Below are 27,987 nucleotides of genomic sequence, written 5' to 3'. Positions count from 1 at the left end.
GGCGTTCGCGGCCACGTGAAGTGGTGCGTTCTTCCACAACTCTCGAAAATGTCGACCCTCGACCACGGTTAAATCCGCGTGTAAAGTCTATTCTTTCATCGAAATCACGACCTTTCGGTCACGAAACAAAAGTCAAAGACACAGGAGGGACGATCATTGTAAAAAGTTTACGTGACGAGTGTTGTTTAGGTGTTTCGTTAATTGCAAGTGCTTCGTTTAACAGTCTTCTTATACAGTTGCTTCTTATACAGCTGTTTCGTACAACGTTTTCCATATTGTTACTTGCAAGTACGACAAGACGTTGCAAGTATTCCTCGTTGTTTTAATAGTTTTATCGATTTTGTTGGCGAATCATTCAGACGTGGTTCTTCACTGTAACTGAAATCAGGGTTCTTCGGGGAAGAACGTGATTCACGTAAAGTGCACGTTATTGCGTGTATGAATTACTTTACGCGGGAAAAAGTATTCTCGAAGAATGTATTAAATGAACGATCGATGGACAACCGCGCAAAAGCATGTATTGCTTCATGATTTTGCGGTACTGAATGACTCTGCGATCAGGTAAATGAACATTAGCGATTACTCTGCGACATTTCGTTTATAGCATCAAATTATTCTACACAATATCACGTTACTCTCTGTATCTGTTAAAATCCTTATATATGTGCATGCCGCATAATAAGACCTTAAATGGTTGCCCTAAATAGTAAACATTTAAACTTGAAGAATACAGAAGAATACAATTTGTATAAATTATTTTCATGTGTGTAATAAATTAATTTCTACGAGCATATTTACGCTTCGTACTTTTAATATTTCGACATTATAATTAATATTTTACATATGGTAGATATAACAGAACGAAATAGCGAAAAAATGGATAATTAAAATACCAAATAATCGAAATATCAACATATTAAGAATTAAAGGAATTTTTTAAATTTTACAACTGGTATATTTTCAAGGATGTACTTTCAAATTTTATTTCATTAAATGTTCAGTATCCTAATTGTTTCATACTTTTGCAGAAAGTTTGTTGTATATCGAATACATGACACAAAATTGTTTTAGTTGGCGCATTCTGTGTGCTTTAAGCCAGCGTGGCATACCAGCACGACATTACATATCCCACTAACAAAGATATTTGATCGTTCTACATTTTGTGACGCGAAGAGTGTTTGACCGTTTCATAAATGTGGTTAATAATAAATTTTCTGTCTCGCCAATATCGAATGAAAGCGTTTAGACAAATTCATCTGCGTGTCAAAGGTATTCTTAACTAAGTTATATATACTATACCACAACATATAGTCTATAATACCTTAGAAACTTTTCTTTATTCGTTCCATTTAACGATGCACAGCAAAATACTTTTTAGTGATAAATGCAGATGGTAATTAAAAAGTGTTAGCTTAAATATATTCTAATTGATATAATATCCATGAACATTATTAAACGTTCAACAATTTATTATTATTGTACTTTCTATGAAAGATTACGTAGCTTTTATAAGAGACTTACTAGAATTTATAATTTCCATTTAAAAATTGAATTTATTTTATCGTTCATATCGATAGGTGTATTTGAAATATACAAATTGTTCGCGTAATAATACTCTTTTTGGATATGCAAAAATGGAGGTTATTTAATCTTGAAAAATTCTATATGATAATTCACGAGCATTATACAAGTATGCGATGGTGTACGATGTAATGATGCTTGTCAAAGGCTAAGGGAAAAAGAAAATTAAATCGATCCATGCAGGGTGGACAATGACCGGGCGATACTATTAAATTCTTATGCACAATGAGCGAGCAAAAGCTTGATTTTTCTTCAAAGACGAGAATTCGTGCTGGCTTGTTAACATAAGACGAGCACTTTTTAATATTTATGAACTGTCTTGGCTACACGAAAGCGAAGCAATCAAAATTTAACAAGTCGTGAATAGTTAATAACAGCAATTCGAATTTTAATATTTTATCGAAGTTCTTTGGCTTCTGGTAATTCTATTCTATATACGTGATATTGTATAGGGTATAATATTTTTTCGAATTCTTCAATATCAAAGTTTAAATAATAAGATTTTCTCGCAAACGATATGTAAAAGCATTGGTAGAAAAATAGACTGATATCTTCTACAGATTTCCATGATACAGAATAACAAATAAAGTAAACAATCTTTATAATCTATTTCAATATTCAATGAAATATTATAAATTGGTCAGAATATTGACTAAAATACTGTATAATTAATTAGTGAATTAATAACCAATTTTTTAAATTCAATTATATGCAAAGTTACTTTGATACAACTAAACAAATTTTACAATTCTATATCTATTCTAGTATAACTAAACCAATTCTCTATCATAGTGATCGAACGATGGTTTAGCCTTTGCAAAAAGTAATATTTGTACAATATTCGTTCTACGATCTTCTGCTGATAGGAAAATTTCTTGATGGAGAAATAGTTAATGACCTATATTCACTTCCGCTATGTTCAATATCGTACGTTCCCCATTCTGCCCTAAACCAGAGCGATTTCATCGGCACGTGGCAAATTGTGCCATAGCGTAAATTACATCCTTAGAATTCGTACGGGTAAGCGTCCTTACGGGTTGAGTCGTTTTAAAACTTCTAAACAATGGACAGAAGACAAGTCGAAGGCTTTCAAATTAATTGCGAAATTAAACACCTTCAAATTGATGTGGAATAGAGTACCAGTTCTTTACAAAAATGGCTCTGCTAAAAAATTGATTGCGAGTAGAATTTAATTTTAGAATAACGATAGGACATTTATAGATTTAACACTCTAAAAATACTAATCATTCCTGTAAACTGTAGGTCATTATAGTTAGTCATGCCTATAATAGTAATTCCTGAATAATTTATAATTGCTCTTAGTATGGAAAATGTGATATACTTTGGACATTGTATCTCTGTATACATATGTAATATAGTTTATTCATCATGAACCTAGTTAACTAATTAATGATTTGCTCCTATTACTTTGTTTATTAATATTTCTTGGCTTTATCATCTCTATGATTATTTAATATCGTAAATTCATTTTTAAATTTTTACTCTTACGTACTATTATATATCATTATTGTAATTTTTACTATTAATAAATTAATATAAAGCAAATAAAAGTTTAACGAATGTTTCATAAGGCACTTTAACTTCAGTGTTATAAATTGCGTGTTCTTCTATCATGCTTGTATGTCAAATAAAATTTAAGTTAGGCAATTATTATAATTATAGAAAAAGTTATACCGAAAGTGAGTTAGAAATATCTTAAACGTAAAAACTTTCCTAGCTTATTGTAATGATCTGTACTTTGTTATCGTTGTTTCTTTTACGTTTCTTTTAATTGTTGGAGAAATTTACTCAGAAAATTGAAAAGCTCGACATAAACTAAAGAAATGATCTCTGTTATTAGACATTAAAAAAATAATATTTCTCATTAAATTTTATTGCTCGTATACATGTATAAGTATCAGCTCATGTAGTTATATAATTTTTCCAAAACAGCAAAACACGAAAGCACCGCAATATAAAACTAAAATAAAACCAAATGGCATAAACGGTTATGATTTAGACATGGGAAATTTTTTTTATTTTTTAGAAATTAATGGAATCCTGATTGTGTAGGTGTCATAAAACCATGCGTTTTAGTATTAGTTCACGCCTCCTTTTACTAGCAACAGGATTTACGATTGGTGTGAAGAACTGACCGCTGACTCAAACACTGTTATGTGTTAGTTCTGAATAACGAGTGGTCACGACCTCGTTTCTTGATCACAAAATCAATATTTCCGATTCTATCAGAATTTTTGTCGTTAATGTAAATTATTCGTCCGTAACAGTAATACTATCCTTAATTTTGCACCTATAGAAGACAAAAATTCTATAAATTATACTACATCGACTTACGGTAACACATTACAATTCTACTTTCAAATCAATAAATATAAATGCACAGAACGTAAGGATACAAATTAAAAAGTATAAATTATTTGTAGATTATTGGTTAAAGGCTTACAGCATAAAGCATAGATCATACTATACTCGCTATGTATACAAAGAAATAACGTGTTTGGAAACGCTCTAAATGAATATTTTATTATCGGATGATTATTCCATTGCTTTTTCATGTCGTAAAACGTTCCACGAGTTCAGTGAATTATTTCTCGATAATAAATCGATAAATCTCTGGTCTATAATCGGAAATTAAACACGGTAGCACCTGATCCATCTAATGCTTATTTCACTGTCTATCAAATTTCCGGAATCATAATAAAGTGAAACTCGCACGTATGCAACTATTACGTATATGAGCACGTAATATATCGGATTTCTACAGGCAATATATTGGCATGCAGTCTAGACACTCAGAATTTATTTTACAGAAATTTGCTGTTTATCATACTACCACGATAATATATTATTCATGGTATTAAATTATAATGTGTCGGCTCGTTCTTGCAAAATTGTATATCTGTCTAAATAGTTAATTCGCCTAAGCCATTTGTAATTCTTCTGACGGCAATTCATAAAATACATTTGACTGTAAAACTCAGCTACATACATATGTTTTTATGATGTACATAGTACGTGTAAAAGAACAATATTAAAACAGAAGACAATTTGAGGGATATACCTTTTTAAATATTTCCAACTGATTTGGAACGATTATTTCATCTTTCTGTTAGTTACATAACGAAATGAAAGGTATATCAGAAAAGTCGTTTATTTAAAAAAATATATCTTCGAATAATACGCGACAACCAATAAATATGTTAAAACAAAGATTGCAAATTTGATAAAAAAATCGATTCAAAAATTTATTTAATTAATATAAAAATCATTCCAGTATTTACCATTGATTTTATAACAGATCATTTATTCAAATTATCGTAAGTAAGTTGAGACTGCTGTCAAGGAAAGAAAAGGGTGCGCGCCCTATCACGCGGTACCAAGGAATGACCACCGACTGCCTTAAATAATTACTCACTGGATAAATGGACTGACTGTCAGTCAGTTTGAGAGCGCTTGAACTCGCCCCTTCTAATATTTAGAAAAGAAATAGGGGCACTCGTATAACGAGATATCGATCTTTTCATTAACGCAATAAATTCACAAGTTCGATGCACATTGATTACGAAATACATTTATTATTCCTCCTAATAGTGTAATTAATCTCTTTCCATAATTTGTAATTTATATTTCAAAAATCCCCCAACATTTAGGTAATAAAATTAAGCTAAAATGTATATTCCCATTAACAGTGTTTCAAAATTGAACAAAATAAAATTCAGGAACATCCCTATCAGAAACATCTTTCGTACAATAAAAAAATTCCAAAATGAATACGTTCGTCTGACATTCCATTTTTAAAAGATAAAATATTGTTAATTCGAGGCGTTTCATTCACGTAAAGGATAGAATAAATATTTTCTTATTTCATTTCGTTCTTCTTTATTCATTTCTGTTATACTTGAAATTGTTAGTTTGTCCAACGCGCGTTCACTTTAAATATCTTGCAATTAGCACGCTATAAAAGTGCTTCTTCGAAGTACTTAAGTCGCTTGGATAAGAACACAACATTTGTTTTGACTACGAAGTAACCATGTCCGCATATAGATTGACTATATAGGGCGCTTACTAAGGGGACAATTTATGGCAGTTTCATCGTTATTAAAGAAACATATGTATTGAGTTGCTGACAAAGTTCGTAGCAATTTTATCAATCGATATATTTTCCTGTGTATTTCATGAGATCACAAGAAGATTACTTATTTTGGACTTCTGTCGCAAATAACAAAATACTGGATTCGAATGGAGCGTTCATAATCGCACATTAAATGAAACAATTAAATAAGAAAAGAGCGGGATGCAACAATGAAAAAGAAATCGTTTAAAAAGACAATATTAAAAAAATCAGTAAATAACAGCAATGATAAATGTTAGATTTTACTTGGCATACTTAAAATCATACGTTCTACTCCTTAACTTTCGGCAACCATTCGTCGTTTGATTACGATTTATCAATCTTTATGAGTCTTTAGGAAACTTTCTTTCGTGGTAAGGAACCAAATACTTTAAAGGTTTAAAAAATCATTTCAGAGCTATATCAAAAGCAAAAATTACTTCTATTGAAAAAGACAAACTTCTTAAAAGAAAAAGATCATTAAACTACCCCCAAAGTAGTTCACGAAAGTATTCGTACACTTATAAAAATCACTTATGAAAATATCGTGTACATGTTACGTAAAACATTTTGCGTTACGTAAAATATTTCATTTTACTATTTTGCTAATAGTTTTTAGTTAGTTTCGCACAACATATTGGTAAAATAGCTATCGATCGCGTTAGGCGTTTGAACGTACTATTTTTATTCAGAGCAGAGATCTAGAAAAAGTAATCCGCTGTTTGCAGAATGCCCTTTGCAGGACAATGGTGCAAAGTATGGATTTATTTCGGATTCGTTTTCGCGTGGGCAAAGGGTGCGCGTCCACGCTTTGATACCTCCACGGACATGGGATTAGTTCTAGTTCCAGCGGATGCTGAAGTAGATTCTGTCATTTTTCGACTTCGCGCCACTGACCAGGATGCAGATTTCCCACTTGTTTTTGAAATAACTGGTAATTATAACGAACATCACATGGACAAAGCAGAAATAAACGCCTTCGTTAAAAAAATATTTCATTTGTTTAGCTACCATCACACCTGTTGTAAGGATCGACAACCTGCCGTGCACGCTGTATAACAAAGTGTGTCAAGCTAATGTAATACTAACGAAACGGCTAATGCCCGGTCGCCTCCACGATTTTGCTGTTAGGGTTAGGGACACGAAAGGAGATTCGAACTCGATGCAAGCTACTATTTCTGTTACGAACGCAACCACCCTTCGTGATAAAATATTCCCGCACATACCCTCTCTGATAATGGTACCCGAGGTAATTATTTATTGTATTAATAACAACGATTAGCACGAGCATTCAACACGTTAATAACTACAACACCTTCCCCATGACAATCGAATACATATATTCTTTTCGCATACCGATGATATCGCACGATACATTGCTTCGTTCTTTATTGTACGTTTTATGAATCACATTGTTTGAAACTGAAAAAATATTAACTGTAAGACCTCTCCTATATTTTAAAATTATTGCGAGGAATATGTGTTATTCTTATTGTTTCATATACTTTTCATAAACAGTAATATTTCTTTATCAGCAGTGTTCTACTATTTAATACTTTTAGCAAAATAATAAGAATTAATCTTTTACACGTTAGAAAAGCTTGAAATTAATAAGTGTAATCTGAATATGCATGCGTGTAATGTTCGATATGCTGTTGCTCTCGTATCAAATCATATTCCTACTCTCGTTTCCTGCTTTCATGTTAATTGCCTATTATTATGCGAGAAATCTTCTAATCTGCCAAGTAAATCATAAATGTTATGATTTAGTAACTCTAAATATAGTTTTTCATTTTCATGCGTTAACGCCATATCGAAGATTATACCTATTCGTCCATCGTAAGATATTCTAAGTTATAATAAAAGAAATTGAAATGACGTGCAAAGTAATGTTTATAGATGTTGTTATTTCTATACTCAGAGGTAAGATCGGAATAGTTATTATTTTATTGAATGGATAAATCTATCACACCGTTCTGAGCCAAAAACACCTTTATTGCACGCGCTTACAAAAACTAGGGATAAAAACAAAAAGGCATCTTAAGCCTATCGATTAAATCTATCGATTGTAACTGGGATCATCCTCTAATTACTATTTCTTATAACTAACGTATTTGCATATGGATGGCGAGCACGAACTCCCGTTATCATTTTCAACAATAGATTACATTAACATTAATTTGTCAGAAGACAGTCTCTATTTTATCGTAAAATAAATTGTACAAAATCAGTGATTACAATGTTAATCTTATGAAATTATTTGCTTAGGATACTAAACCAGGTAAAGAATTAGATTATCTTTTAGTAAGAGCTAATTCTTGGAGTGGAAAACCCGTTTATATCGAACTGTGGGTAAGTCACAGAAACGAACAGTAATTTTTAAAACGTAGTATGTTAAGTAATACTTAAAAGTATACTATCGCTACTCGTATATCTTCCAAACAATAATTTATTATTTTTATAGCAACCAAAAGAACTTTTCACTATAAGACAGCGCCAGACACCCACGCAAACACGAGGAATAATTACACTAACTGGAGAATTAGATTTCGAAACGCAATCCATGTACACTCTTACTATGTATGCTACGGTATGCGATATTTGAATAAATACTGTTAACTACTTTCTGGTAGAAAATTTAAACAACACAGTTTATTTATTAGGATCCCTATACAGAGCAGGGAAAAGATACTAGAAATATTGCAGGCTTAAGCGTTGTTGTGATAGTTCAAGATGTTCAAGATGTTCCTCCAATTTTTACGCTAGCCCCTCCCCTCACAAGGATTAACAATTCTGTACAACCTGTAAGTTGTTCCCTTTCTTAACATGATATTTATGTGTCTAATGAAATATATAAATTTTATAAAATTAGATAAGTAGGAATGAGTTTATCTATTTGTATCTGTTGGAACAACTAAAAATTAGATTCACAAGAAAAAGCAAAGAGAATTTCCATTTTTGATGATATCACGATATATGTACGTTTCATTAATAATAATTAGGAGTACAGAACTGTCGGACGACTATAAGGCAATAATATTCACACAATGTAATGTTAGACAAACTATTAATTTAGTAAACTATTTATTTATATATATTACATTTAATTAAACTATTCACGAAATTATTAAATTAAAGTTTAATATACTGATTAGAAACAGAGAATATCCAGCCTCGATTAGAACGAATCAAGGAACATCCCCATTCTTTCTACTTTTATTATTTCCGACTAGTATAATTTTATATTACATCGGAAGTAATATATCTTCAGCGTAAAATTAGCAAACAGGGGTCACAGTATCGAATAACACGACTAGATATTTTTTATTCCGACAATGATAGAAATGGATCGTTCTTATTTTGTTCTAATTCCAATTCTATATTCTAAAGTGATTAATTAGAGAAAAATATTGTTAATAAATTTTGAGCAATCAAATGTAGGCCAGAAAAGCTATTTCTGATACGATGTCTCATATAAGTAAAACAAATGTATACGTTGATTTCAGGGTGATATAATACTACGAGTGCACGCAGAAGACGGAGATAAAGGTGTACCGCGTGAGATCGTGTACGGTCTCGTATCTGAAGGCAACCCCTTTACGCCATTTTTTAACATCTCCGAAACAAATGGTAAGAAAATATATCGTGATTTTAAAAAATGTGTTTGAAGAATTAAACAATGTACTATTTTATATTCTTTCTTTTTTTTGCTTTTTATTCTTTCCTTTTCTTCTTCTTTTTTTTTTTTTTTTTGCTATAAGGGCATCCAGATAGTATTTTTATACAAAGAATCTTTAACACGTAGTTCGCTTCTGAAATACAAATTATTTACTTACCTATGACAGTCAATGGAAAGTATCGAATTATTCGTAAAAATATTATACACCACTGAATAGATCAAATTTCCTATATAAAAATAAGCTGATTATTTAGAACAGCGCACATCCCATCGATATCGATGAGCTTGAAATATATCGTCAAAGTCAATCTACTGAATGATCTTTTTCTATAGATATAATTGCTTAATTTTCGAGTTATCAAAACCCAATTGACGATTAAACTTGAAAACAACTTGTTGTGAAGTTAAGAAGAAAACTTGTTACGAAGAAAACAACTGTTATTTCCAGAAGATAGATTTGAAAAAATATCGTTATACGAGTTTGGAAAAATATTTCTAGAAGTTGTTATTAAAATAGTTAAGATCATTATTTTAAACTTTTAAAATTAAAATTACATAAATTATATAACCATGGCTATCATTCTATCTTGTGAAGAAGTTCTATCACACGGACAATCCACAATCGCGTAAAGTTTTACAATCGGTACTTACGTTGGTCCATAAATTCAACGTGCGTGAAAATTTGATTACCACGAATATGACCGGCAAACACAATAATTTACAGAGGGTGTAATTACATTTCCTAGCGTTCCCATCAGTAAGCGAATTATTCACAGGTTCACCGACATACACACCGTCGAATGACCTGATTTCTCAGGAATAATCCACTCGATGAGTAGGGTTTCAAATTAATTTACCACTACCTCGAACTCCACTTCCCGACATTAAAGCGTGAAGGAATGATTCATACTCTTAGAGGTACAGCTAGCACGGAAAAACAGATTACGTATGCAGTTCTAGCACAGTGAAAAATGAATGAAACCGTGCAGAGTGCACTGGAAGAAATTCCATTACGAGGAGAATACACCATTGATCAATAAGAGTCAACAGTTTCTCGATTTTCCCATAAAAAGAACCTTTTTCATTTCCATCAGCTTCTCGATCGTTAGCGATGGAAATGGCACTGTTAGAAGCAAATATTGTAACCAAGGTAAATGTCCCTAAGAAATTTGATTGTCTTTTTTACGCAATTCTTGGATGTTAATGCGGTGTCTGATTTTAAGCAGTTCTTCGTCTCTGTTGTTCCAATTTTTCTGTATTTGTATAGTAAACGGTCGGTCGTCACTTCTCAGAAAGTGCCATGAAATGGATCTGTTTTATCGAAGACCTAATCGTGTGTGATTTTGGCGTGGCCATTTTCCAATCAGAAAATTATGGACATTTCTTTTCTCTTCGCGGTACTGACACGTGATTCGCTCAATTGCCCGATCGGTCAACTCCACGCGAAAGTAGAGAAAATTGATGAAATAATATATATATAAAATAAGCATCGAACAAGCGCATTAGCAGCGATATTTAAAAAATTTCAAAAAGTTTCAAGAAGGATTCGGCTACTTCGGCTTATAAATCAGCTCGTGTAGTGTTTGTTAGAGAGAAAACGTCGTTTTTACTCGTTCATTGATCAAATCTACGGTTTATGCAGCACGTTTTCCAAAATTAATGCGTTCCATTATAGATCCTTGGAAAAGGGAAGGCTAAGGGCCGTGAAACAACGAAGCAACTTTATACGCTTGTTTCCACATGATTACAAGCTCGCACGAACGTGTTATCTAACGTCTGAGATCGGTGATACCGATTCTTTTCGCGGAACCAAAAACGAGTCAGGCGAGGAAGTGGCCAGAACTCGGTAGAAATGGTCAGAGGAAAGTCTTGACGGTCTACAACGCGGTATCGATCGTACTTAGGGGTCAGTCTCTGCTTTTCAGGCTGCGATGCTTATCATTTCGTGACACGAAGCATGCGACCTCTTCGTACTCGTGTATGTATCGTATGTGTGCACGCGCGCGCGCGCGTGTGTGTGTATAGACGTAACTACCAGAGAAAACCAGTGAAAAAGAAACACAGACAGGGCCAGAAGGAATATAGAAGATAAAAGCGTATTGTGCTCTGTAAGTATAAATGAGCGACCATATCTTTACGCGCTACCGGAATAAATAGACTCGATAAGACGAATTTTAGCTATTTAATTACAGTTGCGAAATACGTATCTGTTTGTTACGATCTCGGTATATGTTAAATTCGTAAATTTATTATAGATATCAGATGATATCTTGAACATAAAATTTGCAAATATATAAAGTTAAGAGGACTACTTAAAAATTTGGAATACGATGAATGTACATGTAGATAATGCTGAAGAAGGTATGGCTTACGATGTACAAATTATTATCGTCTCTCATCGCACGTGTATATTCGTATTTATACAAATATTTTTGTGCTGAATTATTATTAACTATTTTAAGTTATATCAGTTTATAGGAGCTATAGTTTTATCGAAATTTATTCTCAAGCAGGTAACATTATTTTAAAGGCTTCTGTATTTCCTATATTTATTTGTATTGTTTTAATAGAATCGTAAATACTTATATCATTGAATTAATAATTACGCAATGTACTTCAACCATAATTATATAATCGTCGATATCTTAGAAACAAAATTAAGTGAATAACTGTGTAAATGAGAATAAGAGTTAGAGAATAAGAAGGTAGTACAATGCAATGTATGTTAATAAGGGCAGTTCATTCGCTAAACTCCATTTCGTGATGTGTTATGGAAAATTTCCATCACTGGACATGCATGCTCTGTATGTCATACATAAGTAACAGGGATCATTGACCGAAATGTTTTATTCATAATTCCCAATAAAAGTAATTCGATCGTGACATAGCTTATTACTCGAACGTTTACGTATAATACATGCAAATAAAGAACTAAACATAATACAAGTCAAGTATTAAGTCTTCAACGATCTTTTGGAGAATGTATTAATTTATACAAGAGGATGTATAATTTGTACAATGATTCGTCTCATAAACGTATCATTTCAGTTATTTACATTTTATCCTACATATGGATTATATGGCATTCACTTGATAACTCATTAATTAAAGCTTCTGTTCATACAAATCGCCCACAACATGAACAATGTTACAGTTATTATTCATAATTATTGATTAGTAGATATTCTAATTTTCTTTATTCAAAATGCAAACATAGTTTAAATTTTCATATCTAAACATTTTCGTAGAGTGAAACATAATGTATTTATATACATGTTTCGAAGCTTTTTAGAGATTTAGACTTATTTATAAATGTTTGATTGATAGGTGAAATAACTCTTGCCAAACCATTGGAGGAACTTACCCAAATTACGCACGTTGGAGCACCCGTTGTACTTACGGTGGTTGCTGAAGAAATAAGAAGAAGCAGAGAAGAACCTCCTGCCCAAGCCACAGTCGTTGACGTTGGTTTTCTTCTTGGGGAGCCGGGAAATAGTCCACCATACTTCGAGAGCGATAAGTTGGTACCTGAGTCGTGAATAATTTCCACTTTAATAACTATGAAATTTACAAATTGTTAAGGACTAAATAAATTACACATCAATTTTATTCCATGTCTTTTTACTAACGATTGAAAAAAGCATATAATCGTTAGAGTATTAATTATTACGTACAGGAGCAATGACATTAAAAATGATAAATTTAATTTTAGTTTAGTTAAGCAAAAAAAAAAAGTTCAAGATAGATTAGATTATTCCTTCTTCTGAAATTTGAAATTTATGAAAAACGAGGGAATTTCAAGTATTTCCCGACCACTTTTCAACCTGTACATTTCCGTTAATCCTAAAATGTAATTTATATTTATAAAATATCTTATTCCTTTGCTATAGTTACGTTGCTACGATAGACGAAAATCCTGAGCCGGGGACCGTGATAAATTTTGGTGAGCAATATTCAGCCAGAGTGAAAGACGAAGATATTGGAAAAGCCGGGGTGTTTGCGTTAAAGTTGGAAAATAACAATAATACGTTTGAAATAAATCCGACGGTTGCAGAACGCAATGCAGACTTTGTTATAACCGTTCGAGATAACACATTCATCGATTATGAATTATACAAAGTTTTATCGTTCAAGGCGAGTATAGTATATATAGATTGGTCATTACATTATATCTGTATCACAAAGTTTATAGCTATCTAAAAAAAAAAAATATAATAAATTATAATAAGTTTAATTATTCTTCGATCAATTCTTCTTTGTTTACTGTCATTAATGTAGTTTCATTGAATTCAGATTGTAGCTCAGGAGGTTGGTCCAGCCACGAATCTATCAGCGTCAGTGCCAGCTACAATATTTTTAAGAGATATAAACGATAATCCGCCAATATTTGACGAACAATCATACGAGATAACGTTATCTGAAAACGTAACTGCGGGTTCACGCGTGATTCAGGTAAACACCTAACTATCTCTCGAAGAAATTTCATGATTTTCATAAGTAGATTATTCATATAATCTTACAATCGTAATACCACTTATAATTATCAATTGCTTTTAAATATACCACGATATCTCAGAGAAACCTATACAAACTGTTAAATAATAAAAACTATTATTTTCATCTGATTTAGATTGAAAGAAATTTCTTGATCCTTTCTTTGTAAACTTTTGTATCTATATTTCTTCTTTACGTTTTTCACGTTTTTCATATATACAACTATACAAAAATATGTACATTGTTCTGACATAAGTTAGAAGGTTGAGGAAGAAATGATTAAATAATATCGACTGTCAAATAAACATTATAATATCTTCTTTCGATAGGTGCACGCAACTGACAAAGATACAGGTGTTTATGGCAGTATCCGATATACCGGTATAACAGGAGAAGGCAGCCAAGCTTTCACTATGGATTCAGACACCGGATTAATAACTGTCGCTATGGGCTCTTCCTTAGATCGTGAAGTTGCAGCAAGACTTGTATTAACCGTTGAAGCTCGGGATGAAAATGGCAATGGCAACAGTGGCGTTGTTCCTTTAATAGTTAATCTACTTGACGTGAATGATAATGCACCAATATTCGAGAAGGACGTTTACGAGTTTATGTTGAACTCTGATCTAACTAATTTTACATCACCAGCTTTGATAAAGGTATATTAAACAATCTTGACAATTATCTTCTGTGATTATTACGCCCCCTCCATCTTACGATCTTTTTATATAAACCATTGTACTAGAAAATAATTCAAAGTTACAATATACGTAGTTATATTATAAGTAGACTGAGGATGTTTATGAATTTATGAGAAATCTAAGCAGATATATATCTAAATGTAACATGGTATTATTATGTGTAATTTACAAATAATTGGAAAATTTATCCATTTACTATCAGTCTATAGTTGCGTTGATGAAGATAGGAATTTTCATAGACATCTGCAGTGTAATTAAATGATATAAACAAAGATCTTGCAAGGAAAAAGAGAATGTAACTGTTGACAGGCGATTGACGCTGACGCAGAGCCACCCAACAACGTAGTTAGATACGAATTAGTTTACGGAAACTACGGGAAGAAATTCGATTTAAACGAAACGAGCGGTGAATTAATACTTCTGTTGCCGATTACGAAATTCAGACAAAAGAAACAGAGCGCATACGAGAAATTTTCGAAGAAAGCTAAAACGAAATTTGTCAATAGTCAAGAAGAAATACGAAACGATTTCTTAATGGTGACTAGAAATGTGAATGAATCTACGAGGATTAATTTGGGAAATTTAACGAAGGAAATGTCGACGGAAGTTATAAAGAAACGACGAAAACGAGCTGACGACGATGCACTGTACACTCTCACTGCCAGAGCATACGATCTAGGTAAACCGATAGAAGATTATTTGTCCAATAACTTTCCTGCTTACGGTATAAGTGCAAAATAATGTAATTTATTATTAGACACAAATAATATACATTTTTGCAGGTGTACCTCATCTTTCAAGTACAACAAAAATTCGGATCCTCAGTGGAATCGCAATGGAAGCACGCATAATGATGTTCGTGGTGCCAGGAGAACAGCCGAACTCAACGAAAACTGCTGAAACTTTAGCTGCTATTACAGGTGGTCGAGTGACTGTGTTAGAAACGCGACCTTATATTCAACGGAATGACACTGGAAGTACAGGGATTCTTCCTGGAGGAGGAAAAAAGTTAGTGATCTACCGATATTCGGTGCATGATCATTACGATTTAATCACTCAATGAAAAACATTTTTCAACTATGAATCAGTCGATAGTTAGATTCTGATATACACTATTAGAGGGATTATTCATTGTAAGATCTTCTAATAAAATCTTATATTTATTTTTTATTTATATACTCATTATAAAATCTTATGATAAATAATATTGCCAAGGAATAAGGAAAGGCAAATTTTCTTTAATATTCAATCTCTATGGATTTTTTATTTTACATATGAAATCAACAGTGAAATAACTTAAACTATACTTTTTCAGGAGTATTATCGTGGCTCGCGTCGAGCAAACGGAACCAGGTACGTCTTTGGTAGACGTAGAAAAGATTCGAGAAGCTTTAGCTGCGAATGGAGTCGGGATCATTGCTGGAAACGCGATTATGAACACGAGTATACATATCGACAATACAAACGCTCCTGTTGATGAAACTCCACGTCATACAAATGTCAATGATGGTCAAACGACTCTTATTAACAATACTATTGCTGCTGTTCCAAGCGAAGAAGTGGTATGTATACGATTCTCAACTTCTAAATTATATAGTGAAAATTGTAAAATAAACCATTTATCTGCAATAATTACTTTGTCTTGTTGTTTGTAAGATATTTAAATAATTAGCACTTGAATGTCTAGTTTATATAAATTACGACTTTCGTAATTTATTACATTTAGCTACATTTAAAAAAATGACGAAAATTTGGATAAATGTTTTAGACGGTGTACAAAGCAGAAAACAAATTATTATTCTGGCTTCTGATAATCCTGGTGTTACTTATACTTTTGGCCATTGCCGCGTTAATTATCTGCTGCATATGTCCTGGATGTCCTTTTTATATGGCACCCAGAAAAAGACGAGTACATTCGTCAGAAACATTGGTCGTACGATCAAATGGAAGACCAAAACGACATCTTCATCGGCAGCCTGCGGTAGCTACCGAAGGTAATCTATTTTTAAATTATTATGTGTATAAATTTTATATAATCGTATATATAATACATGTAATATAATACATATAATAATATAATAAATGATACTAATGATAATAATATAATTAATAACTTAATATATTGTTGATTACAAGTATTAAAACATCTGCTATATCTTATGTCACTCATATTATACGTCGTATAACGTAAAAAAACCTATAATTTATTTTAACCATAGAATTATTTAATTACACAATACAAATACGTTTAAAGTTTAATATAAAGCTTAAAAACCTAAACGACTTTATAATAACGCGAAAAGTTACTTTAAATAACATGTGATATTTTTCGTATTAACCAAAATATCGTATCATTATCAAGGTTTTATATTTGTTATTATATTTACGTTATTTTTGTATCTTTTATATTATTATCATATTAAACAAATATCATGCTATTATTTATATGAACTTTTATCGTATCTCAGTATCGTGGAATGGAAGGAAACAGGCGTGGAGTGCTGATCCAACAAGAAGAAATTGGCAATTCAATAGAAGAAACGTAAAGAATTGTTCGCTTCCTGGCGACGTTGCTTACATTTCTGGGCAACCAAACGACGTTCAAATGAACCTCGAAGCTCAAAGATTAAGAGATGGACATTCTTACGGTCACTCGAGGAAGAGCAGAATAAATGAACAAGAAAGAATGTACATGGAGGATGTGGAGGATCAAAAGGCAAGAGGTTATCGTACTGCGGAATTAGACTCTTTGCAACGACATGAGATGGAAAGAGGTTCCGATCTGCAACATCAAGCTTATAGGCAAAGGTAGGTAAGCTGTCATCTCACGTTCACTCATACGTTTTATTTTTATATGGAACGAAATGGAATAAAATGGAACTCTAAATTTACACGAAATGAAATGAAATAATACAGCGGAGGGGCTCGTTCTCTTTCTCAAAGTCACGATGTCGTTGTGTAGTTTCTTCAGGCTTGAAATCATCGCTGAACTAAATTATCTTTCTTGTAAAAAAATGCAGGACTAAGTTTATATTGATTAAAATCAGATTAAGTTGAATGTTATTCGCCACTTTTCTTTAGTACGATTATCGTCACTATTCTCTGTTGTACTTACATATAATTATAATCATTAGTTACAATCATAATACTCGTACATAATACTCATAATAATCATAATCATAATACTCGTACTCTGTTTCAACTAGAACCAACTTAAATAGAATTTAAAACAGTTCTGTTCACCTCACGTAACATCGTCAGTCGCCTTAATAAAATCATTAGTAACATCATTGATAGGTCGTTGCTTTTATATATGTGTAGCTGAATCAAAATCCGATCGAAACTCAATTCCATAGATTCGTGGAAGCCGACATGAACGAAGAACCAACTGTCAGAGAGCAACATTTCTACCGCGAAGGAAACGCTGAGGTCTTACGGCTAGTGACACGAGGACAAGTGGAAGATACGACAAGCCATCTTCACCAACCTCATCATCATCGCCCAACAGCCTTGATCGTAGATGGCAAGGATATAATTCTGCAAAGATTCATAGAAGACCAGAAGTCGAGGCACGAGTTGTCGATGCAGGACATCGAAGCAGCTCGTAGCATGGAATCGCATCAACGATCGAAAGAAGTATGTCAGCAACAACAGCCAGAGATAATCCTGATACCGGACAGGTTGGATCTCGGTCATAGGCAGCACATCGAAGAAATAGGACCTAACGTGCAGAGGCTAGTGATCGATCACGGTGACTACGGTTCGCAAAAGATAGAGCAAGAATCTCTAAGGGAATCTCAGATGAGAGAAACTATGAGGCAAGAGAAGCAAGAGGCTGTTGCAAGTGGTGCTCCAATTGCTGAAAGACCGCCGGTCGTTACCACAGATCACGTTCAAGCAAATAGCAGCCAGTATCCGTTTCACGACTTGGAGCTAGCAAGACAAAACGCGCTATTGACTCGGTTACTACTCGAAAGAGAAAATCGTCGTGCAGGAGGCGGTGGAGTGGACTCCACGAGTTACTTAGAAACGCAAAGCCTTCCCGGACAAGTAGCGATCGCTACTCAAACCGACAGAACAGCGGCCACTCAAACGGAACGTCAGGTGAAAAGCAGAAGCGACAACGACGAATCCGACGAAGAGTCAAGACACAGGAAAAAATTGAAGTCTAGGAAGAAGTACGGCGATGGAGATTGGAAAAGGTCTAGAACTCTATGGATGAAGTCGCCGATCGAAGAAGAAGTGAGTCCTTGTTTCGATAAACGATTGAGCATTCTGAGGAAAAAAGTGAGGGAGGTGAAAGAAGGCAGGAAGATTTCTCTGGAGCCGGATGTGCTGAGGGAAATTTCGGATTCTTTGGATGGAAACGGAAGTTCGTACAAAGGCGAAGAGGACGAAACGATGCGGAGTTATCAAAAGACCGAACGCACGAGCATCAGTTATAAGATTCTGAACGAGAAGGAGACTGGCTCGCAATCTTCCGAGGAGATACGTAAGGAGAGGCACGAGAAAAGTTGCGAGGACGTGACTGACGATCAAAAGATGAACGTCACTGAGTCCACTTCCTCGCCAGAAATAAAAGTTCAACGTGAAAAGTACGTCCGCGAGAAGGCAGACGGCAGAAGTCCGAAAAAGGAGGGAAAATCGAAGACGCAGAAAAAGTCAGATGGCGTGATAAAGCCGAGTTTCAGGATTCTTGAGAAAGAGTTTACAATGCTAACGAAGAAACTGAGCAAACTGGGTGACAAAAAATTTCAGGAGAGCACTGGCAGCGACAGCACGAGCCAGGAGAAGTCGGACTCGTTTGCGAAAGAGCCGAAAAAGGACTTGGATCAGAAAAGCGCGAAGAAGATGGATTCCTCGAGTTCTCAGAAACAAGCAGCTGAATGTACCGCGAGCTCGTTGAAGGCCGAGCAGAAAGGAAAACAGAAGAAGGAGTCAGCCATAGCTAAAACGAAACAAAAGCTGAAATATCAACAGAGTCAAGTGATGAGTACGGGAAGTTCCGAGTTCGACGATGCTCTTGACAAACCGAAGAAATTTTGCGGAACTCGTCACGAAACCGTGAAACAGAAGCAACCAATTAGCACTCAAGGTCACGCGAAAGTGAAACGTCAAACGCATATGGAGCGACGAGAACCTAAAAAGCAAATGTCCGAATTTCGAGACGAAGAAGTTGAGAAGCGAAAGGAAGGACCCTCGAAGGAAACACCAAAGGCTGAATTAAAGTCTGAGAGGATTGGGAAAATGATGATAAAAGCACCGAAACTGGGTACTATATCTCGTAAACAGAACATCGCTGAAGAAACCAGTACCAGTACAGAAGAAAGAAGAGGAGGAAGAGATGCGTTTGCTCCAAGAGATTTCGAAAAGAAAAGCAGTACCGAGTTTTCAGAAGGAGATTCAAATGGCGTACAGCAACGCGTGGTAGAAAGGTTTCCAAAGAAGATAATTGAAAAATTTAGCGACGACTTCGTTGAAGAACCGAAGAAAGAAATCGTGAAACAACAAGCAACAATTTCTACGGGAGAAGAGCAGGATACAACGAACGTAGAAAAACACAAGATTGTTACAGAGAAAGAATTATGTATTCCTGACACAATACAGGTGTCAAAAAATGGGTTGAAGTGGATTCGAGATACATTCGAAGAACCTGTGAAATGTGATGATTCTACGGCTCATGCTAAAGAAGAATTTATTAGAGGTTTTACGGCTATTGATACGATGGCTGCAACTAAGAAGGAAGAGCTCAGTGAAACTATCGTACGAGATCGGCAAACTGATAAAACTTCGCCTGAAAAAGAACCTATGGAGAGTATAAAATATAGCGACACAGCTGAAAAAAAAGAAAGTACGCAAACAGATAAATTAACGAGCGAAGCTGAAAAAGACATAGCTGAACATATAAAGGATAAATTAGAAGATTATAAGGAAGAAGATAAATCATTAGATGAGTCCAAAGAGCAAATTGAAATGATACCAGTGCGCGAGTTAGAAGAGCGGAAACAAGACGATAAAGAAGATGATAAATACGAGTATTTGGAGCAGAAAATGAAAAAGCTGTCAAAAGATGTTGGGGAAGAGAGTGTAGTTTTAAAAGAGCTTAAGAGGGCAGAAGTAGAATATAGAGCTGAAGGAATTTCTACAGGAAGGGAAGAAGCAGAAAAAGAACTAGAAGTCGAAGTTGATGCTCTTAAGGAAGAAGAACGTAGTGATAAAGTAGGTACAGTGCAAAAGATCGAAGAACCAGTTGAGAAATATACAGAAACTGAAATGCCAAGTAATGGACAGGACAGTGTGAGACAAGATGTGGCAGATGAATCAAAAATACGTGGGAAAAAAGATAAAACAGATAAAGCTAATGGAGAAGAGGAAAAATCAGTAAAACACGTAGATGGTTCAAAATTAGATCACGCTACTATCGAGGAGAAGGAAGGTCCAATGCAAGCAACATCTAGTGACCAGGAGAAAAAAAAGATCGACTCAGACACAATTGAAGTTCCCCGTGAAAAAGAAACTACGTCAATGAATGAAACTTACGATCGAAAAGTCGAAGAAAATGTTTTTTTAGATACACAGAAAAAGTACGACGAAGACGTTACAAGAATTAAACCTGTTGATCAAATTGTAGAAAGTACTTTCGTAGATGAAGATAAAGAAGGCATTAGTGATAAAAACGAAGTCATGGTGAAAGCTACAACTGAGGATGACAAAGCTGTTGAAAAGGCAAGTGAGGATTATAAAATTACTGAAAAAGTAACTGAGGATCAAAAATTTGATAAGAAAATAATGGATGATCGTAAAATTTTTCCAGAAGCAACTATGGATCAAGAAGTTGGTAGAGAAATAAATAAGGATCAGAAAATTGATGAACAAGCGAGGGAAATCGATCAAATTACTCGAGAAGAAACTTTTGGGGATCCCAAAATTATCGAAGAAGCAACGAAAGATCAAAAAATGGATAAAGAAATAACCAAGGGTCAGAAAGTTGATAAAGAAACCACTAAGTTTACAAAAATGGATACAGGAATGAAAGAGGATGATAAAATTCTTGATAAGACACCAGCGGACCATAAAATTATTGCAGTTACTGGAGACAAAAAGACTTCTAAAGAAACAACTGACCTTGAAATTGCTGAAACAGTAATTCCAGATGATAAAATTGTTATAGAAACAACTGAAGATCGGAAAATTGATGAAAAAGCAGCAGGGGGGTATAAAATTTCTAAAGAAGCTACCATGGACAAAGAAATGACTAAATCGACAACTACAGATTATCAAATTGGTAAAGACACAAAGAACGATGATGATATTGCTGGAGAACCAACTGCAGATCAGAAAATTGATAAAGAAACAAAGGACGATGATGATATTGCAGGAGAACCAACTGCAGATCAGAAAATTGATAAAGAAACAAAGGACGATGATGACATTGCAAGGGAATCAACTGCAGATCAAAAAATTGGTAAAGAAACAAAGGACGATGATGACATCGCTGGAGAACCAACTGCAGATCAAAAAATTGATAAAAAAACAAAGGACGATGATGACATCGCTGGAGAACCAACTGCAGATCAAAAAATTGGTAAAGAAACAAAGGACGATGATGATATCGCTGGAGAACCAACTGCAGATCAAAAAATTGATAAAAAAACAAAGGACGATGATGACATCGCTGGAGAACCAATTGCAGATCAAAAAATTGGTAAAGAAACAAAGGACGATGATGACATCGCTGGAGAACCAATTGCAGATCAAAAAATTGGTAAAGAAACAAAGGACGATGATGACATCGCTGGAGAACCAACTGCAGATCAAAAAATTGGTAAAGAAACAAGGGACGATGATGACATCGCTGGAGAACCAATTGCAGATCAGAAAATTATAGAAACAGTTGAGAAACAAGACACTGAAGAAACTAAATATTATGAAACTGTTGAAAAAGCAACTGAGGACTTCAAAATTACTGAACCAGAAGCTACATATCATAAACTGGTTGAAAAGACAACTGAGGATCACACAAGCATTGGCGATCTCGGAATTTTAACAGAGACTATCGTTGATTTCATTGGTAAAGAGAAAGCATCCGATGGGGAGAAGAAAATTTCAATGGAAATCGATAAGGACAAAGTTAGTGAAAAAGAAGCTATTTTTTTAGATAAAGAAAAGGTGCCTGGTGAGCAAGCAGGTACTACAGATCTTAAATCGGATGATCAGCAAATAGACAAAGAGGATGTTCTAAATGGGAAAGAAAAAACCGTAGATATTACGCCTGATAATGAAAATGAAAAAAGAAAAAGTAGTTCTACCAAAGAAAAGGAAACTTCTGCAAAAAAAGAAGTTACGAAGGAACCAGTTAGTAGCGACGATCACAAAATTAGTGAGAGAGATGTTTCTATTGACACGAAGGAGGAAACACGTGTTGAAGATGAAAAAGAAATTGTAAAAAGCGAAGAAACCAAAGAACAAGCAAGTATTATCGACGATGAAGAGAAGGAAAAATATCACGATAAAGAAGAAAAAATAATTATAGAGACTGTAAAAATTGATGACCATCCGATCGAAGAAAAAGAAATTAGTAAAGGAATGCAAAAAATAGACGATTCCAAAGCCACTGAGAAAGAGAGTACAGAAACAGAAGAAACTGATGACAGTCAAATTCCTGTCGAGGGAATTGTCCCAGAAACTTCAGAAATTAAACAGCAAATTACAATTGAAAAACAGGATGATACATCAACGATTCAAGATTATCAGATCGATAAAGAAGTTATTCCCATGAAAATACCTGATGACACCACTGAAGAAAAAGATGATTCGTCAAAAAGATCAATCACTGAGAAACAAGATAGTGAAATAACAAAGGACTCGATAGAAATGCCTACTTTGATCGATAGTGATATGAAAGAAGAAAGTCCAATGGAGTCATCAGCTGTTGATGATCATACTGATAAGACAGTTGATGTCTTCGATACATTAACGAATGGCAAAGGATCGATAATTCCAAGTACTGAAAAAGAAATTGCAACTATCGAACAATCATCTACAAACGATAGAATTATCGAGAAAGAAGTTGCTTCGTTATCTTTCGACAACAAAGAAGAGAAAGAAAAGAATGGAGTCCAAATTTCGAATATTAGTAAATCTCCGACCCCTCAAACAGATGGCGAGTCTGGGACACTCGTGGAACCACCAGTAGACGATAAACAAACGAAAGAAGACGCGAGGAAAGATAAAATTATTGATCTCTCGGATGGTGACAAAATAATATCAACTTCAAAGGATGCGGCAGAAAAGGTTGAGCAAATTAATGTTCTTGAAGAAGCAAAGGGAGAGGAATCCGACGAAAAGATAAAAATCGATGACTCCTCGAGAGATGAAGCGACAAAATTAGTGGCAGAAGAATCTGTCGAAAAATCAGAAATTGGTAAACCTTTAAAGGACGAGACAGCATCACCGGCGAAAGAAAGACAAGACACCGCCAAGGAGTTATTCGAAAAAACGCACGAAGTGAGCAAGGAACCCGAGAAACTTTCGAATAATGAAACAGCAGATAGCAAACTAGCACGAACTACCGAGAAGGTGGAGCAATTGCGCGAACCGTCGGGTAAAGTGAGCAGTAGTTTTCAGGAAATCGAATTGGTTGAAACTTCCCCGCAGATGTACGAGACGACAGAGAAAGAAAAGTTTGCGTTTGATTCCACTATACGGAAAGCTTCAACAGATTCCGGGAAAATATCCGAATCCGAAGAGCAGTTGAAGTCAGAGAGCGAGCAAACTGAATTACAGGAAGTAGAACAATTTGTTGAGGAACAAACTTTTACCGTGGAGGAAGCCGACATTCAGAGAGAGGCATTTCCGGAGGAACAGTCAAATATGGGATTTAATGTACTTACGATTGTCCCCAATGGCGAATCAGATAAGCAGGATCTAACGAAGCCGAAAATGGATAAAACTTTGCCTCTAGAGGAAGATATAGTGCAAGAAGAGAGGCAGGAAATACCTGTTGAGGGAAAATTTATAGACGTAAGCCTTCCACTTTTTACAAGCATAATAGATACGGTGGTTGATTCTGAAGATAGTGATTCATCGAGTGATATTTCCAGGAAGACAACGTTAACTACCAGACCGTATCAGACACCACGACATCGCGCTCCACAACTTTCTGAGAAAGAAATTAGTCAAACGGAGGAGGCAACTGGGCTGCAGGACATGGAAGATGAGGAACGAGTGACGATATCGATCGAAGAGATAGAAAATGAGGACGTAGAATCTTCGAAGGAAGAGCAAATGTTCGTGGAGTTTGAAGATACAAGCGAAACAGAGGAAGATAAAGAAACTGTATTAAGGGAAAGGACTATGGATATACAAACGCATTTTAGTCCGAAGAAAATAATCACAGCGACTGACATAGAAGATATGAAGAAAGACGAGAAAACAGAATCTGGATGCAGCTTAGAACTGGCTAAAGAATCCTCGATCAGTACAAAACTAGAATCTGGAACGAAGGAGTGCGATACAAAAGCTGACAGACAAGATGAAACTCGTGACAAAGAATGTTCGACTAGTACGAAACATGTAAACGATACGAAAATAGATTCTGAAACGAGAGGCTACGATAGAAAGCCTGATAGGCAAGATGAGGTTCGTGAGAAAGAATCGTCGACTAGTACACAACGTGTAAAAGATACAGAACTAGAACACGAAATGAAAGACGGCGATAAAAATGTTGATAAGCCAGATGAACCGTCATTAATTTCTAAACTTGCAAAAACCGAGACCTTTAAAGTTACCGATAGAAGAATGAAAGAGCTGGAAAAGAAAAGAGTAATTCAACGAAGGAAGAAAAAAAGTACTTCCGAGGAATCTTCCGAGGAGAAAGCAACTCATTTTCACGATGTAACGAGTCACGGTGGGTATCGGACACGTAGAAAGCTCCCGGAAGAACAACTGAAGCAAAAAGATAGCGATCAAACGAAACAATCAAGGAAACGAGATGAGGAGTCACGACGAAAGCAATCTCTGTCGAAATTGAAAGCCGAAAAGGACAAAAAATCATCCAGTAGCAGCGAGAAATATCCAACTCCACCGAAAACTGGAGAAATCGATACGAGTAAGACACGACCGAAATACATGGCCTGGTACAAAAAGAATCGAGAAGAAATGGAAAAGAAACGAGCCGAATTAATGGCTACGGACGACGAGGAGCAACTTCCTCGATGGTTACGAAGGAGTATGAAAAATCAAAAAACTGAGAAGGAAGGTAAAAAGTTATCAAGCCATAAAACTGCTGACACGACTCCACGGACTAGACGCAAAGTGAAACCTTTGGTAAACGTCGAGTCTGAACAATTGAAAGCTATCGTTCGTCAAGGAAGAAAATTAAGGAGAGCCGAAGGAGGAAAAAACGAAGATCCACCGGTTCAAATATTCGCGACAACGCCACCCTCGACATCGCAAGATCCTAAATATCATTTGCTACAACATTCTGAATACAAATACGAAAAGATATCTGCGCCATTTTACCTTCATCCTCCACCTGTTCCTCATCCCTCTCCGCAATTGTCACCAGAACATTTTGATATTCCACCTACGATGGAACAAGGGTGTACCGGTGAAGATTTCGATTCTGGAATAGCAATATCGTTGCAGGGTGGCAACAGGTTGCGACACCAACAATTATTAGAAAAGAAAAGTGTATTTGATATCGCTTACAGCGAAGCTGCCCCTTCTCAACTTCGTTCTGACAGTACTACACCTCCGTCTTAAATTAGTAATAATTTGAGAATCTTTCGTCTTTATAGAAAACTATCCTTCTCTGTCGTTTAACGATTTTTAAAATATTTATTCAGGACGGATACATTGTTAAACATTTTTGAATATTTTACGCGACAATTAACTTTATACAATTAATCAGTTGTTACGGTTTAACAAGTGTACAGGACAAGGTGAGGACAGATTTAAATCTATTATTATCGAGCTCTTAAATGTTATGAATTCTAAAAGAAAAAGGAAAAGGACACAAATTAAACTAAAAATGACTAAATTACGCACAAAAAATGCAGGGTTAATTATAACATAAAGTAGATTTCAAAAATTGTCACGTTTTAGAATTTACACTTTGATAGAGAATAACATGAGACGAATATGAAATTTGAAAATGCATTTAATCATAAAATTTGAAAAAACGTTCAATTTCGATCGAGAGTGATAAGTATGTATACATAGTATTTACTATAAAAATAGCATTGAAAGGAGTCTGATAGAGTTTAATGAATTTTACGTATGTATATGTACAAATTTGATCAATATTCATTATGAAATAAAAATATTTAATAATATAAGTAATTTTATCTAAAAGAAATCTATAAAATCTAATATAAAGAAGCAAACGGAACTATTCACTAAAAATTCTAAAATATATTGTATAGTGCTCACAACGTTTATATAATATAACAGGTCTCTAAATTATAATAATATAGTTTATTTTATTTTTAAATTTCAAACTGTGACACTTTTCAATTTAATAATTTTAAAGCATAAATATCTTAATATCGTTTTATAGAAGGTGGTAAAATGGTAAAATTGTCCCACTAATATCTATAAAAGCATAAGATGGAATTTAAAAAAAGGTATGTCCATGCTTTTCAGAATGTTTAAAAATTAATTAATTAATTTACATAATTCTGTCTTACAATAGATTTTTGCGTCTGTTTTAAGTATGTCGCTAGTCTCAGTTTTGTGAGATACCCTGTATTATTACGTTAAATATGTCGGAAACCATTATACATATTCTTATTCTTTTATTGTTTAATGAATATTAATAGTATTCTATAAAATCGATAGTACGTGCTTTTATCTGGTACAAGCTAAGTTGCTTTATCCGAAAGCCGAGTTTTTATAACTCGTAAAGATAATTTATGAACCCAGGCAATTGTTACAACCAACCTCATTAATTCTAATTGATTACGCGACGAGCTGGTTGATTATACTGAATGGATTACATAGTGACTAATTATGGTCATAAAACCACTTATAGTACTCGTACGATTTATTGTTCATTCTCTTTTATTTATTGAATCAATTTTAAAGAAATCTGTACAAATTCTTAAAATGTACTAAAAACTGTACAAAACAACACTACATTACTCGCATTACTCTATCAGATTCCTGCTTTCAAAGAAATTACTTCTTTATAACTGGTTTTTTCAAAAATGAATACTACTTTAAAGAACAATTTTGTTAACGTTATCGTCGTCCGAAGAAAAAAGATATATTGTTTCGATGACCAATTTTAGATTATAACTATTATTCCAATATTACGATGTTTATAATTATCTTGTAAATACATATATATATATATATATATATAGTCCTGTGTGTTATTTCATTCGTATGTTCAATTT

General features: G+C 34.2%; 1 protein-coding gene across 1 annotated transcript; it reads left to right on the top strand.

Annotated features, from left to right (window-relative positions):
- The first annotated feature begins 21 nt into the window (after positions 1 to 21).
- Positions 22 to 27,914, top strand: LOC126867275 (uncharacterized). Its single transcript, XM_050621543.1, has 17 exons — positions 22 to 561; positions 6,442 to 6,662; positions 6,733 to 6,962; positions 7,982 to 8,065; positions 8,178 to 8,303; positions 8,377 to 8,517; positions 9,220 to 9,343; positions 12,720 to 12,912; positions 13,283 to 13,526; positions 13,686 to 13,844; positions 14,216 to 14,542; positions 14,894 to 15,263; positions 15,367 to 15,592; positions 15,900 to 16,146; positions 16,353 to 16,578; positions 17,053 to 17,392; positions 17,941 to 27,914. Exons 1-17 carry the CDS (start codon positions 485 to 487, stop codon positions 26,348 to 26,350), a joined length of 11,745 nt encoding a protein of 3,914 aa, XP_050477500.1. The 5' UTR covers positions 22 to 484; the 3' UTR covers positions 26,351 to 27,914.
- The last annotated feature ends 73 nt before the right edge of the window (positions 27,915 to 27,987 follow it).

This window comes from Bombus huntii, chromosome 7 (genome assembly GCF_024542735.1).
Source record: "Bombus huntii isolate Logan2020A chromosome 7, iyBomHunt1.1, whole genome shotgun sequence".
In the NCBI taxonomy this organism is placed as follows: Eukaryota; Metazoa; Arthropoda; class Insecta; order Hymenoptera; family Apidae; genus Bombus; species Bombus huntii.
This window is presented reverse-complemented; position numbering and strand designations above follow the sequence as displayed.

Excerpts from the sequence above, each read along its gene's own strand:
- LOC126867275 (XM_050621543.1), top strand. The coding sequence starts at position 485 with ATGAACGATCGATGGACAACCGCGCAAAAGCATGTATTGCTTCATGAT. Across the intron at positions 6,663-6,732 it reads AACTGGTAATTATAACGAAC|CTGTTGTAAGGATCGACAAC; the intron begins ATCACATGGACA and ends CTACCATCACAC. Across the intron at positions 13,527-13,685 it reads ACAAAGTTTTATCGTTCAAG|ATTGTAGCTCAGGAGGTTGG; the intron begins GCGAGTATAGTA and ends CATTGAATTCAG.